Raw genomic sequence first — 16,352 nt, 5'->3', positions numbered from 1 at the left:
CCTTATAGCAGTAGATGCTAAAGTGATGAGCTTCCTTTCAGCGCCACCACAGGAGAAATAAAGCATTACATCATACCCAATAAAAGCATCATGTGCCAACTAATTTAATAATTTAAAGGGATTTTTCCAGCCAAAAATATCCACTTAAATGGGAGATTAGCTTAAATGGGCTTCTGGCTCCCTGATAATGTTCATCACCAGTGCCAGTGACAGGGGTTCTGGGTGTCCGCATCCCACCAATTAGCTAATAATGGCTTATCCTGTGTATAGGCCTCCAATAGTTTTTGGCTGAAAAGACTCTTTAAGGCCATGTACACAAATTGTATGTTTAGCATAAATCTTGATGCAATTTGCAATAACGGATGTGATTTATGCTAAACATAAGTTGCATTTGAATGATTGGAATACGCTCTGGCCGGGATTTCATCCGTAGGCCGAAGCCATTGTGTGCAGTGGTGAATTGGGATGCGGGCGCACATGGGTCCGATTTTACCATAAATTAAGATCATTCGGCCGGTACTGTAGTACTTGTCGAGATGATCTTCAGTAACACAAGACGTTCTGTGACCCGGCCGGGTCACAGAACGGCCGGTGTTATACACAATGTGAACATAGCCTAAATGAGTATTTCCAAACCATACAACCGATTTAAGGGCATCTTGACACCTGTGCTGACCACAGTTCATAGAAAGCTACAATGCAGGGGTGTTCCTGTAACAGAGAATGGGCGTAAAATGTGCCAAAAAAACCCCCAAAACGATATTCCTGGTGCTTAAGCTCATTTGGATTTTTTACACTATGTTAAGGAGTTGCTATTGAAGTATGGTAGTATACTGTATGTTTAATTATAGTGAACATACACTGTACCATTAGATCTATCTATCTATCTATCTATCTATCTATCTATCTATCTATCTATCTATCTTGATAAGCTTGAAGTCAGTGGAGAAATGATCAGATTAGCTAACATTCTTGATTGTTAAATTATATAATAGTAAAATCATTTGTTCTACCTAAAATGTCCAAATTATTTTCAATGATGATGTGTTATTTGCAGATCTTCAGGTTTTAAGTACAAGAACTCCAAACATCTCCACACAACCTGATATAACGTCTAAGTTCATAAACGAAACAACATTCCAGACTGTGACTACGTCTCCAACAACCAAGTCTACAACACCATCAGCCCTTACTAATGTAACAACCCTCCAGACTGGGACTACGTCTCCAACAACCAAGTCCATAACACCATCAGCTATTACTAATGTAACAACCCTCCAGACTGGGACTATGTCTCCAACAACCAAGTCCATAACACCATCAGCCGTTACTAATGTAACAACCCTCCAGACTGCGACTACATCTCCAACAACCAAGTCTCCAACACCATCAGCTGTTACTAATGGAACAAGCCTCCAGACTGCGACTACATCTCCAACAACCAAGTCTACAACGCCATCAGCTGTTACTAATATAACCACACCCATGAATATTTTATCTACTACTACACATATTACCCCAAGTAAAGTGACAGAGTCACCAGTTTCACATTCAAAAACCACATACATTTCTTCCTCATCCAGTATGGAACCATTGCAAGCAAACAAAGGTAAGTTCTAGAAGGATAATTTCTAATTTGTGAGGACAGTGCTCACATATTTATAACCAGAGAATAAAGTTAAAAGGGTGTGCAGTCACATTTAATAAATAGCCTACCCACAGGATATTCAACTACTTCTTGTTCCGCTGTTAGGATGAGCGGAAGCAAGTCAGAAGCCTTGGCTCCATACTTAAAAGGGGGAATTTACTATTATCTGCTGAGCATCTGACATGCCGACTGCATTGTACAAGTTGCATTTTTTTGTATTATTTACTGTTGGCTGCTACACGTTGGCTGGTAAATCCCTGTCTAGATACAAAATGCACAGTAATGTATCTCTCTGCCTTTCTTGTGTAGATTGAGCCACAAAATGGTGCCAGAAATTATCCTCTTTCATTAGTAAATTCATTGGGAAAACATACATCCCTTTAACCACGTGCCCTTGTTCACACTACGTAAAACTCACCGCAGAACTACGGCCGTAGTTTTGAGTGGCGAAACATAAACTTACTTTCAATGGGATCCCGGCCGGAGCGTACACACATTGTATACGCTCCGGCCGGGATCCCATGCGGCGCCAGAAAAAACTGACAGGTCAGTTTTCTGTGGCCGGAATTCAGTGAATTCCGGCCGCGGAAAGCCCTGTCAGTTCACACAGTGAAGCAAGCGGCTCCGGCCGCTTGCTTCACTGTGGGCTATGGGAAGCTCTGATGCGGGCGCGCGCTCATGCGCCCGCATTAGGGCTCTGCGGCCGAACGGATCATCCGGCCGGTACTTAAGTACCGGCAACGATGATCCGGGCACAGACCGGCCGTTCCGTGACCCGGCCGGGGTCACGGAACGGCCGGTCTGTTCCGTAGTGTGAACATAGCCTTTGGGTGCGTGCACACTGCGGAAATCCCACGTATGACCCGCGGCGTATTACGTCGCTCGTACCCGCACGCGGCAGCGCGCATCTCCGCCCGTGCCATAGACACTATTCTATGCACGGGCGGATTCCGCATTCCGCTGAAAGAATTGACATGTCACTTCTTTCTAACCATGATTTGTTACTCACCTCCTATTCACTCCAGTAAATGGGGGGAAAGACCAATTGCACCGCCAAAATTGATGAGAATGACCGGCTGCACAAGCGGTTACTGGATTGTTCATGTGGCCAGTCTCTTATTATCTTGGCAGCACATCCTGTGTACATGGGGAAATGCCAACAAACATTGATTTATATGCCTGTATTCGTCACAATCAGCTCATCTGTAGGCTGATCACTAGTTCTTAACTGATAACCATAACTAACTCGCTTTAGGATGTATTTTTAGTCTATTTTTCGGCTTATAATAAACTGAGGTTGGTGTGATTTGGTTAAATAAAAAAAATGACAATTTGGAATATTTCATAAACAAGAAAATTTTATTTGTCTAAGCCAAACCAACCAATCACAGCTCATCTTTTATTTCTCACATAAGCGCTGATTAGTTACTATTTGTCTGAGACAAAAACCAGACACATTTTTCTCACCGCCGTTCTCCACTACCAGGGTATGTGCTCGCTGAGCAATGAAATTTCTAGCTAATTCCACGTCAAAATGCGCATGGAAATTCTGCCGGTAATAAATTAGCAGTCTTGGCTCCGATTGTTTTCTATTGTATTTCCGTGCATTACTGCACACGGCAGAAGTTCCCATGTGGAAATCCGTCCGCATTTTGGGTTCTGCCCAAAGAATTGACATGTCAATTTTTGGGGTGGATTCCGCTAAAGGAATCCTATAGAAGTCAATGGGGCTTAAAATCTACTTAAATTCTGCTTGAATTACGCTCCTATTCTACTAGAGTAGAAAAGGAGAGGAATTTCAAGCAGAAATCTTTCCTCTTTAGTTTCTTGCAGAATCAGAGAGAATTGCTCAGTGTGCACATACCCTCACAGAGTAATACCTACAAGTACAACATGCTGCCACCAAATTATACCAAACCTAAAGATGCCATACAGCGATGATAACTAGAGATGAGCGAACCGGTTCAGCCGGTATGGGATCCGGTTCAGATTTTTCCAAAAATCCAAGCCCGATCGAATTCGGATTTTTGGAAATCCGCTCCTATTTTTTTCCCCTTGCTTTCTAAATTGGCAGCCGCCATTCTAGAAAGCAGGACGTGTTCCGGGCGGTAAAAGCGCTTTCCCATGATTCCTGGAACACAGCCAATCACCAGGGATCTTGCACTAGCCCATCCCCTGTGTGATGTCGGTATTGCTTTAAGAGGAGCGGACACATGACCGCACCACGCAGTCTGCACAGAGAGAGGAAGGAGGTTGTTATTGGCTGCAGTGCAAACAGCTCGTGATTATCAAAACGCTGCTGCTGCTGCTGTTGTGTACTGCAGACTACTGAGAAGATATTTTAGCAAAGGATAGGAAAGATTAGGAAAGCGGAGAGGAGAAACATCTAGTGATTGAGAGAGAAATATAGGGAGGGCGAAAGATAGATAAATTAGGCATGGGACAGCATAGGGTGCACGGAACAAAAACGTGCTGTACAGATATACAAGTCCTATACTTCTGACTTCTCACTTCAGTGTGTATATCACATCCATCTTATCCTGAGAGACAAAAATACCTGGTGCAGGTGTATAGCATAATATCTTTAAAAAAGTGCTATCTATCTATCTATCTATCTATCTATAGACAATTTCTATACTTGGACCCTTCTGGCCTCCATGTTGGCTACTGCTGATCCGGCCTGCCCTACATGTTGACTACTGTTGCTCCTGCCTGGCCTCCATGTTGGCTACTGCTGATCCTGCCTGGCCTCCATGTTGGCTACAGCTGCTCCTGCTTGGCCTTCATGTTGGCTACTGTTGCTCCTGCCTGGCCTCCATGTTGGCTACTGCTGATCCTGCCTGGCCTCCATGTTGGCTACTGCTGATCCTGCCTGCCCTCCATGTTGGCTACTGCTGCTCCTGCCTGGCCTCCATGTTGACTACTGCTGCTTCTGTACTGGCCTCAAATGACTATTGCTGGACCTCCACTGGCCTCCAATGACTACTGCTGCTCCTTCACTGCAATTGTGACCTTTTTCCTGCATAGACCCTGTAATGGTGAATTTCCTGCATAGACCCTGTAATGGTGAATTTCCTGCATAGACCCAGTAATGGTGAATATTGAAATCTAAAAAAAAAAATGACTTTGAGATATTGAAAAGATAACGATGTTACTGACATGTAGAGCCCTAAATTCAACCAAATACACTACCCGAAGACATCCGAAATTCGGTCAAACCGAACTTTCCGAAAAAATCCGGAAGTCCGGTCGGAACGAACTTTTGAAAAGTTTGCTCATCTCTAATGATAACCATTAATACTCAAGGTACTTCTTGAACTATGTAACAGACATTTCTAATTTCCCTCTTTCCATATCATTCCTTTTTAGTAACTTTCTACATTGTTGAAATAATCACCATCCAAAGCACAGATGAGATGGATCAAGATATGGCTTCTTCCATTATACAAAATATGGTAAGAAAATACAAGAAGAGAAAACACAAGTAGATGGCTTTCATCAGAAATACATCCCTATCTATGACAATGTTCCCCGATAATTGTGCAAGTAACATCCCCTCCTAGTGCATTCATGACAGTCTACCACCAAGTGTGCCCATAACTATGCAACCCTCAGTACCCAGTACTCAGTAACCAAACCATTCAGAGGGTCAATTAAATGTTGGCCCTGTCACAGTCCTGGATGCTACCCTTCTCTGTTTGTAACAAGGTATATATTAGCAGCCAACCAGCAGTCCTTGAGATATACTAAAATGTCCTTTTCATATGCAAGAAGTCAGCACACAAGGAAGAAGCCACTGTAGTAAAGATGGCATATGCCAGGACCAAAGCCCTAATTTAGCCCTAACATAACTTCCTAGGTAGAATCATAAACTTTGACACTATAATCCCCATGTGTGTTTTTTATGTTTCTCAGATGAACCAGATTCTTAACAACACAGAATTTGTTGCAGTCCAGTTTATTGTATCTGCAAGGAGGTAGGTATAAAACTATTCTAAGCGGCTCTCTTATGCCCCTTGGGGGAGGTGGCTTTCCCTTCAAGTCAGTGTTTGATTAAAAGCCTTAAAGGGAAAGTATCAGCAGGTGAGACGAATGTAACCTACTTATAGCTCCTTATTGCACACAGGGAGCTGAGGATGAAGGTAAGTCTCTTACCTTCATCCTCTATGCCATTTCCATGCTATTTGTAGTGTAATGCTAGGATTGGTTAGGCCGTTTGAAGCACTAGGGGTGGGGATACCACCCCCAGAGTGTCCATCTGCTCCTAGCTGACCTTCCCCTTCTAATGATTATAAGTGGAGCTAGTTGGCCCAGGACGGGCCAAATCGGTGTTCTGAGAGGTGGTAGGCTTGCCCCCAGTGCACCCAATGGCCTACCAGGCACAGGATTACACTGCAAACAGCATGGAAACAGCTCTTAAGGATGAAGGTAGGAGACTCGCCTTCATCCTCAGCACCCCTGTGCAATAGGGAGCTATCAGCAGGGTAGATTTGTGTAAGTTCTCCTTTAAAACATCAGTGCGGATTTTGGGCAGGGCAGAGAACTCTCTAGGAGAGGTTACCCATTAGGGGTTATTTACAGCTGAAGAGAGGCTTACTGTTGAGGGACCAATAGGGGTAAGGTTTTTTCTTGCGGAAAGCATCATAAAGATGTGTAGAGACTGTTTCCTCATGAAGAAACATTACCATTTTAAATCTACATTTAAAAAAGAGTAAAATTTTCTGTCATTTCTAAACTATATAATTTTAAGGCCAGGGCTCATAGTAAAATAACATCATTGCTGAGACTTGCATGAGACCAGTATGTAAAGAAAGATACAGGTAACATGCAAGAATTGATGATATAGTTATGCAGGTTCCCCCAGAGGGATACACTGAGGCAGGATACTACCAGGCGATACAATGTCACTATGGAGCCCTAGCTTACCTGTACGCTTACCTTTCAACATAATGTTATAATTTATGCATGAATATAATAAAAAAAATCTGTATCTTTTAAATACTTGACTTACTAAACCTGAGTTACAGCCTGTCCAGAGCAGCATTCACATTTCAAAGTTTCAGAAACGTGTCCCCTATACTCATCCCTAACAGCTGAGCTGCTATAATACAATGGAACAGTTTTTCCTATATCAGATTACTCACACTACCTGGTTTAAAAAAAAAAAATCACTTTCAAATGCAAATTCACCAGATGGAGCTCCATGTGAACAATAAAGACTCTAAATCAGGATCAGTACAAAATAAGTTATGTAACGTATATACTAAATGTTTTATGATGATTTAAAGGGGTAGTCCACCAAAAATTTTTTCTTTCAAATCAACTGCTGCCATGAAGTGCCAGAGATTTGTAATTTACTTCTATTAAAAAATCTCAAGCCTTCCAGTACTTATCAGCTGCTGTATGCCCAACAGGAAGTTGTATTATTTCCAGTCTAGAGAGCAGGAGAGGTTTTCTATGGGGATTTGCTCCTGCTCTGGACAGTTCCTGACATGGACAGAGGTGGCAGCAGAGAGCACTGTGTCAGACTGGAAAGAAAACACCACTTCCTGCTGGACACACAGCAGCTGATAAGTACTGGAAGACTTAAGATTTTTTAATAGAAGTGAATTACAAATCTCTGGCACTTTATGGCACCAGTTGATTTGAAAGAAATTTTTTTTGGGTGGACTACCCCTTTAAAGGGAAACTATCTGCAGGTTAGACGTATCTAACCTAATTACATGTCCCTTTAGGGCACGGAGTGCTGAGCAGGAAGGTAATTTTCTTACTTTGATCCTAAGCTTTGCTTTCAGGAACATTTCAGTTTATTAGATATGGAAATGAGACAGTTTGGTGCACTGGGGGCGGGACAACCGATCTCAATGCACCAATCTAGTGCCCAATGATTAGTTATCTATTGCTCTGCAGTGATAAGTGGATGGAGTAACGTCACTGCAGAGCCCCGGATGAATGTTCATTAGAAGGGCAGGCCGACTAAGGCAGGTTGGTGTACTGAAGGTGGTAGTCCCCCCCACAGTGCACCAAACCAACTAATTAACATATAAAATAAAACTACAAAGTTGGCAAAAATAGCACTGAGGATCAAGTATTAAGAAACTTACCTTCATCCTCAGGGCCCTGGGCGCAATAGGGACATAACAGCAACTTAGATACTGATAGACATAGTATATATAGTGTTAAATGGTGTTCCAGACACGTTTCATGTATTACAAACAAGGGGGGGGGGGGGGGGGGGGGGGGGGGGTGCATTGAGCATAGGTTTGTGAGCATTCTGTGTTAGAATTTGTAAATGTATTTTTAGTAGACGTTTTATGTAGAATTCTGGATACCATCAATGTATCTTGTGACGCTATTCTCTTTCTTATACCAATCTGTATGTGATATGGCACTTAGGAACAAACAATTTAGGGCTAGGTTCACACTATGTAAAATCAATGACCGTATTTCATAACAACTTCCATTGTTGTGCAAACCACAGCTGTTATTTCACATATAACAGCCGTTGTTATGAAATTTGTCCGTTGTTTTTTACATAGTGAGAAACTGGCCTAATACTGTAAACTAATGATTATTATTGTCTAATGATTCTGTCTATACAACATTTCATTTTCGAGTAATCCTGTGTTTCCAAATCCCAGATATACTTCTGATGATTCATTATAATCAATATTGTAACTCATTCTATAATTTTAATATTTGCTGCAGTAGTGATCCTGGGAATGTCTCTACACAAAATAACAATAAAAAGGTAAAAGGCTCAAAGTTTCATTTCTATTACAACGCACCCACCAGGATGAATTGTTAAGGCAATCTAACAAATATAAAAAGCAAACAGCCAGAGCTGTGGTTTGAAAATCCCAATATGTCCAGTGAGATATAAAAGTGATATGGCCACATTAAAACACTGAACAAATTTATACTGAAGGAAAATTATGTTATTACGATAATGAATGTTAATTAATAAATTATGGGGACATTTATTTAATATATTTATTAGATGTTTCGGGGCACTGGTGGCAAGATTACTGGCCTTAGCACACCACACCACCCTGGCTGGCCCACCCCTTCTAATAAATCCTTGTTACTCCTGCACCCCTGCATCAAAACGCCTCATTAACATATTAAATAAACTGCTCATATCCTGAAAATGGCGCTGAGGAGGAAGGTAAGAAACTTATCTTTATCTCAGTGCCCTGTGCCCTATAGGGACATATCAGCAGGTTAGATGACACCTTATTAGGCTGGGTTCACACTACCTATATTTCAGTCAGTATTGTGGTCCTCATATTGCAACCAAAACAAGGAGTGGATTAAAAACACAGAAAGGATCTGTTCACACAATGTTGAAATTGAGTGGATGGCCGCCATTTAAAATATTGGCAAATATTTGCTGTTATTTTAAAACAACGGCTGTTATATTGAAATAATGGCAGTTATTTACTGTTATATGGCGGCCATCCACTCAATTTCAACATTGTGTGAACAGACCCTTTCTGTGTTTTTAATCCACTCCTGGTTTTGGTTACAATATGAGGGCCACAATACTGACTGAAATATACGTAGTGTGAACACAGCCTTAAAGAGATCATTCAACAGAGAGGGGGAGGCTGAGCTGTGAGCTTTATTTATTGTCTTTTCTATCTAGTGATGTAAATGGGTGCCTACTACTTATCACCACAGACAGAACAGGAAGTCTCAGCCTAACTTTAGGCCTAGTGGTCAGCATGCAAAATTTCAAGATTATTTTAAAAATATATTATATAATATATATAAATATATTTTAAAATATAAAAAGTCAAATTGAAATTTAGAAAAAGACAACAAAATTCTTAAAAATAAGTTTAACATTATTATTATTATTTATTTATAAAACACCCTTAATTCCAGAGTGCTAAAATTGGACTTGTGTCATATGAAAATGACCAATTGTTTAACTTTGGAGGATGACATGGAAGAACTCTGACTTTTCTTCCTAATAACATGTGCCAAGTATTATGAACATGGTATATTACAACTAAGTACAACCTCCTCTTTGTGCTTCCAGTTTCATACACAGCTATGCAGAAAAGTTACCGATTGGTTACTATATAATTTAGAAGAAAATCATAGCCTGTTTCATTGGACAAAGTTTTTCCTCTTATATGCCATGCTTATAAGGGATAAAGTCACGTAATCCTGTTACTTATAAAGCATAAGTGAATACCCACAGCTCGGTATTCTCAGATACTATGTGTACCTCCTGCATCTGGCTTAGATTGATTCTCCTGGTGGATGCAAGTGATCTATTTGCCCCTTCACTGTAACAGTCTTGATTTTGGATCATGGCTGTTCTATCTTCCTCCCTCACTTGCTTAAAAAACTATTTCCCCTCTTTTTATAACTTTTAATTTTAAACAAATCCCCCCCCCATTTTTTTTTTTTTAATTGATTTTCTTTCTTGATTTTGCTGCCAGAAAAGGGGGACCGATGAGGATGTGGATGTTGAATCCAAGTTAGTATAACTATCATATGTCACTCTAGTATCTATCATGTTTCATTTGATAAAACATTTGTGGTATACATGCAATCCCTTTTTTCAGTCCTTCAGGGTATATAGCCAAATCCATTGTCCGTGCAAATTCTTCACAAAACACGGAAGTACTATCTGATGAACTGCAAAGTCTTCTGGTGGAGGGATTTACAGACGCAAAACTGAATGGCCTTGTTGTACAGAGTGTGAACACAGGTGTAATAGGTAATGGTCTTTATTTTATACAATGTTCTTATGGAGTAATTGAAGTGTTTACTGTTGTAAGGTAACCCCCCCCATCAAGTTAAGACTCTATTACACGAGACGATGAGCGGGAGGGAGCAAGTGTCACCAACTTATCAGGTCCTTCTCGTTCCCCGCTCATTGCTAAATATGGCCGATAATCGCTTCGTGTAATAGGGCCTTTAGGAAGAGGATCTTAATGGATTTTATATATACAGTAGCTGTAAAGTACTTTATGAGTTTCTGAAGAATAAGTCACATATTATATTCTCTCTAAAACAACTTGTAAAACACAGGTGTAGACACCTTCTCATCAGTATTCTCCCCCTGGATATTACTTTATTCTGAAACCCGTTCCCATAGATACATTAGCCCTTCTTTATAGAGAGATGGGAAAAAGATCTAGGAGAACAGATCAGGGATTCTCAATGGAATACTATTTTTAAGCTCAGCCCACGTACATCTCACTGTATCAATCACCTAGAGACATCTCGAAAAACTCCTTTACAGATGGTGTGTGACCCCTCAACGTTTTCCCTTATCATACCCAGAAACCTCAGATAAATGTTTGGGGTGTAAGCGGGATGGTATATATATATATATATATATATATGGTGGGAATGTGATCTGATAAAACCCTTCTGGTCTCAGATATTTCAATTATTACACGCTATCCTGGAATTCTACCGGCCCCAAGTGCCTAAAGCCCCCTACCCCAAGTGCCTAAAGCTGTAGGCTATGTTCACACTACGTAAAATAACGGCCGTTGTTTTCACCGGCCGGATTTTTGCGACCAAAACTGCGGCTGTAGAATTACGATCGTACGAGCTATTTGTGAAACTACGGCTGTTGTTTAATTTTGATTCCTAGCATGTTTATAAACGGGATGAAACAGGTCATTTACTTTAAATACTGCGCCCAGCCCGAGAAATTTTTTTACATTAAAATCAAGTTTAATTCGACAGATATAAGTTTTACGTTCGCGGCCACATTGAAGTCCATGGCCGTTGTTGCAGTATTACCGTCCGGAAATAATTGATATGTTAATTTTTCACGGGGCTGCATAAACAATGGCCGTTATCTGATACGTAGTGTGAATTCAACAGCCGTAGTTACATTGCATTGCAGTCATTATAGGGAACATCAAAACAATGGTCGTAGTTTTGCAGCACGGACAACAGCTGTTATTTTACGTAGTGTGAACACAGCCTTAATTTAGTTTATGCAGCAGGACTTGTAGAGACTATCTTCTTACCTCAACTTCTTTTTTTGGCCGTTTGATGGCCCTTTTTTTTGGACGGCCGCCATTTCGCACCCAAATAACAGCTGTAATGTTAAAACAACGGCTATTGTTTTGAAATAGCGACCTTGTTCCTCGCACTGTCTCTACTGCGAGGAACAATATAATCATTAACCTAACCTAATATTCCTCCAATACAGTGGCCATACAATGGTACATACTCATATTGTATAAGAGCTGTACAAACCCTATAAGTAATTACAGTTATATCCAGTGACTCACAGATGATGTCTTCTTTGATTGGAGTCGTTGTCTTTCTCTTTTCTTCTCCATCTTACTAAGAGCGCTGTGGTAATTTCTAACTGCAACTCATCTCTGCATAGTATGGCACCCCAATAAGTGTAGAATTCAGTGATAATGCCCTCACTAATAAGACCAACACTTTGCTCCCCGCTCACTTATGATGCACTACACGCACAACAGTTACAGACAACAATGTATACACTTGTTAACAAAAAATTATGTATCCAGATAGAAATGTTGGATTGCTTCTAAACTGGTCCTAAAGTTATGTTTCAGGCAGATACTTAAAGGGGTTGTCCGGCGCTAAAAAATTATTCACAGAATAACACACATTACAAAGTTATACAACTTTGTAATGTGTGTTATGTCTGTGAATGGCCCCCTTCCCCGTGTCCCAGTGAATGGCCCCCTTCCCCGTCATCAGCCGCTCAGCCGCGATTGGCTGAGCACAGTTATGCTCAGCCAATCGCGGCTGAGCTTCGGATGACGCTGCAGAGGGCGGCCGGCACTCGGGAAGATCCGCCGGCCGCCCGAAGAAGACGTCACTGCTGAGGATCGGAGACCGTGGTCGGCACGTGACAGGTATGTATAGCGCACCACACTTCCGGGTACACGGGTGAGGGTGGTGGGACACGGGGAAGGGGGCCATTCACAGACATAACATACATTACAAAGTTGTATAACTTTGTAATGTGTGTTATTCTGTGAATAATTTTTTAGCGCCGGACAACCCCTTTAAGCAATTACAGCTGTGGTGTGGGCAAACAATGGGTTTAGCCAAAAGAGGCCATAGGAGTGAATACCCTGCTGCATGCTGCTCTCAGAGGCTAATTTTGGATAGTGTACCTGTTGGTGGAAGATTTTTAACTGCTATTCATGCCTCTATGATGCACTTCAAGTGCCCAGTTGAATGAGAGAAGCAGGATGGTCATGTTGACAAGTTGCCCGCTATTTAGACCATTCTGTCCAAGCTGTTAGGAATTGTTGGAAGCAGTGATTATGTGCGGACACACATGGTAAATAGGCTACAGATGGAAAGCAACAATGTTTGTGCCACAATTCACACTGTGTGATATAAGTCCAGATGAAACCCGGTCACCCACCTCGGCTGTATAATCCACATGTAATAATAAAAAATTCCAGACCAAACAGTTCTCTTTGCCAATAAATTCTTTGTTAAATAGTAGTAATGAATTACAACACATAGTAAAACAATAACATCACCACAGTGCCAACAATGATAGGAGTCCGGTCTTTATGCCAGAGCAGTGCTGCTCATCAGCTCCCCTTGTCCATTGGAGACTCTCACTCTCAGGGCGATCCCTGAAACATTGCGACGTAACACGTCCTAGTCCAGTCCACTGAGAGTGGGTCTCCAATGGACAAGAGGAGCTGATGAGCGCCGCTACTCTGGCGTTAAGACCGGACTCCTATCATTGTTGGCACTGCGGTGATGTTATTGTTTTACTTTTTGTTGTAATTCATTACTAGGCTTGATCGAACAGCGGAAAAAGCTAGGTTTGATGGAACTCAAACCTAGCGGGACCTTCCGCATTTGATTGCTGAAGCCTTCCCGGTCCGTGCAAAAGGAGGAGACATCCTGGGGACCACCTGGAATTCCGGGATTCAGCCTAGGTAATAGGCTGTATCCCGGAGTTTCCAGGCGGTCCCCGGGATGTCTTCTCCTTCCGCACGGACCGGGAAGGCTTCAGCAATCAAATTCGGAAGGTCCGACTAGGTTCGAGTTCGATCGAACCTAGCTTTTTCCGCTGTTTGATCAAGCCTATTCATTACCCACTATTTAACAAAGAAGTTATTGGCAAAGAGAACTGTTTGATCTGTCTGGAGTTTCTTATTATTACATGTAGGCTACAGATGGCATGGACCAGTAGAGTGGATTGTTTGATCCGCCATGTACGAGCAGCTCCTTTTCTACCATCCAGACACAGGTGGCACCTTAATTACACACCTCCACCTATGCCCAGACAATTCCCGGCATTAAGCAAAAGGAAATTTGGTGTCAGCCCCTGTTGCCTTTGTTTGCAGTGGTGTCATGAATGAAAAAAACCTAGAATGTTACAGACTTGAACCATGTTATCTTTTTTGACAAGTCCAGGTTCTGTTTGAGAGACAACAATGATTGGGACAGTCGGTCTCCCCTAGTAGTGATACAAGGAACACTAACAGCTCAGTAATATGTTCAGGAAATCCTGCAGTCACATATGTTGCCTGGCAGGGCTACTAACTGGCATCTTTTACAGGATAATGCTCCCCCACCCAAAGCAATGGTTTCTTAGATTTCATCCAGAATGCATAATATAGACTACTGTTATGTGAGCAAGAATCAGGGAATGTTTGTATACTCTACCTGGAGAGTCCTATGACAATTAGTCTGTGTTTAATATGCAGCAGCTAGCCCTACTGTACTAAGACACTCTTATATTCTGTACTTGCATTGCTTAAGCCCATACTGAAAGGCAGACAGATAAATGGATAGAGATAAATAATGCAAGCTATAATATCTTGTATGTAATCCAGGTAGGATTGCAAGATGTCTGCCTTCCTGTAGAGGAAACTTTCTAGTTGGGTAAAGCATACCTGTAGTCTTAGAATTTTTTTTAATCTGCATGTTATACGGTTTTGTTGTTGAGCCCTGACAGCCCTCAATATGGTGTACCCTGGCAGCCCTCTATATGGTGTACAGCCCTTTCTATTACTCATTCATTTTCATTTCATAGCTGGGCTGCTTACAAGTAGTGCACTCACAGGCACTTCCTTTCCCTTACTCGTCTGGCCTATCGCAGCACAGCAGCTACTTACCTTCGCTAGTGAAAGTAAACTAGACTGAATAGCGCAAGGGAATGATTTACAGTACAGTACGATAGATAGCATGTGGAGGACTTTGCAAGGTCCTGTGTGAGCACAAATGGAAAAAAAAAACAGCAACTGCACAGCAAGAAAGGGTTACACTAAGCACTGAACTACTACTGTTGATGATCATGATAATGATGACAAATTGAAAGGAGGGGGCATTCAGAAGGAAAAACTGTGTACATCCAGCAGTACGGACTTGCCGCCCTCTCTTTCCCTCTCCTGCACATAGTACTTGGTGAGCCCCACCCCCTCTTTCTGTGTTCCATCCTGGTCTTTCTATTACTAGAGACATATTGGATCTGAAAACAGGCAGTGAGCTGCTGAGATTATGTTAGGAATCAAATAGGCTAAAGGAAGGAAGTTGTTTGGAAGGACAGAGACCATTTAAGTCTAGTGATCACAGAGCTTTAGCACATATCCATCTAAAATCTGGAAATTAATGATAACTTCTTTTGAACGTTCACAAACAGCAGGGCTTTTACAGAGGCTTTCTCATCAACTAAATTTCCTTTTAACAGATAATGCAAATGTAAGCAATTTTGGAAATTCTATTCATTAGCAAAATTGCTTTTGCAGCAGTGAAGGTTCTCTCTCCCTATAGTTGACAGCTTGTTGCCTAGGTTACCGAGCACTGCTCTCCGCTCTGAGTGGTGGCCAGGCTGCTGACAACCTTGGTGGCCAGGACCTTAGGAGCTGGTGACTTATGGACAGCCCTAAATAAACACCCTCTCCCATTTACCCGGTAAGATTTTCTAAGAGGTGCATGGTGGAGGGACCTTCGCCGGTTGCAGTACTTGCACAGAAATCTACAACTGCATCAAAGAAGACGTAAGGGATAGATTTCTGCCTGGTTAGCACCTGTTTCCAGGCATAAACCCTCATAACTTGCTGAGCCCCCCTGCCTACCCATCAGGTGAGCAGGTGAGGATTACCCCTGGTGAATGCCACCAAAAAATTTGCACCTTTTCTGTGGCGTATGCCAGGGGGGCATATTTAATAAATGTGCCCCTTTGTCTCCCTCTCAGATCATAGATGGCTCCAGGACTTATGGATTGTCCCTGGAGCTGTCTGTGATCTCAGTGGGAGAGACAGGGATGCCGAGCTGATTCAGCGCAGCATCACTGCTTCCCGTCCCATCCTCACTCCCCCATAGCGATGCTGAGCTGAATACGACAAATGAGAAGACCCCGTAAAGGAAAGGCACATAAGGATTCAAAAGAACTGTGATTTTTCTATGCACAGACTGTATGTTTAATTATGTTATAATGTTTATATCACTATCTAAGTTCTTTTTTACCTTCAGCTGCAGAATATTGTAGGCGTGATTCCACAAAGTACAATGACTTTACATATGACTGGCCAGAGACAAGCGCAACGGAGAAAGCCAGTCTACATTGCCATACAAAACGGAATAATATGGCTACACGAGAATGGTAAGACTAATAGTATTAATCATAAACTGGGGAGAGGTGTGTGTCAGCAAGGATTTACACAAAGCAGAATCAATGATTGTATGTGCAATAGAAGAGAGT

General features: G+C 41.8%; 1 protein-coding gene across 2 annotated transcripts in view; it reads left to right on the top strand.

The window, feature by feature from the left end:
* The window catches only part of ADGRG4 (adhesion G protein-coupled receptor G4), a 72,040-nt gene that overhangs the window by 22,331 nt on the left and 33,357 nt on the right, over positions 1-16,352 (top strand). Inside the window, exons 6-12 of one of the 2 annotated variants that reach the window (XM_069943119.1) lie at positions 1,058-1,609; positions 5,018-5,103; positions 5,564-5,625; positions 8,357-8,399; positions 10,105-10,142; positions 10,231-10,385; positions 16,124-16,253. In XM_069943119.1, the coding sequence (XP_069799220.1) occupies positions 1,058-1,609; positions 5,018-5,103; positions 5,564-5,625; positions 8,357-8,399; positions 10,105-10,142; positions 10,231-10,385; positions 16,124-16,253 (1,066 nt within the window). The remainder of the gene's footprint in view (positions 1-1,057; positions 1,610-5,017; positions 5,104-5,563; positions 5,626-8,356; positions 8,400-10,104; positions 10,143-10,230; positions 10,386-16,123; positions 16,254-16,352) is intronic. The other variant, XM_069943120.1, reaches the window with a different exon arrangement.

The sequence above is a fragment of the Dendropsophus ebraccatus genome, chromosome 10 (genome assembly GCF_027789765.1).
Source record: "Dendropsophus ebraccatus isolate aDenEbr1 chromosome 10, aDenEbr1.pat, whole genome shotgun sequence".
Classification (NCBI taxonomy): domain Eukaryota; kingdom Metazoa; phylum Chordata; class Amphibia; order Anura; family Hylidae; genus Dendropsophus; species Dendropsophus ebraccatus.
The sequence above is the reverse complement of the archived record's forward strand: the minus strand, read 5'-3'. Positions and strand labels throughout refer to the sequence as shown.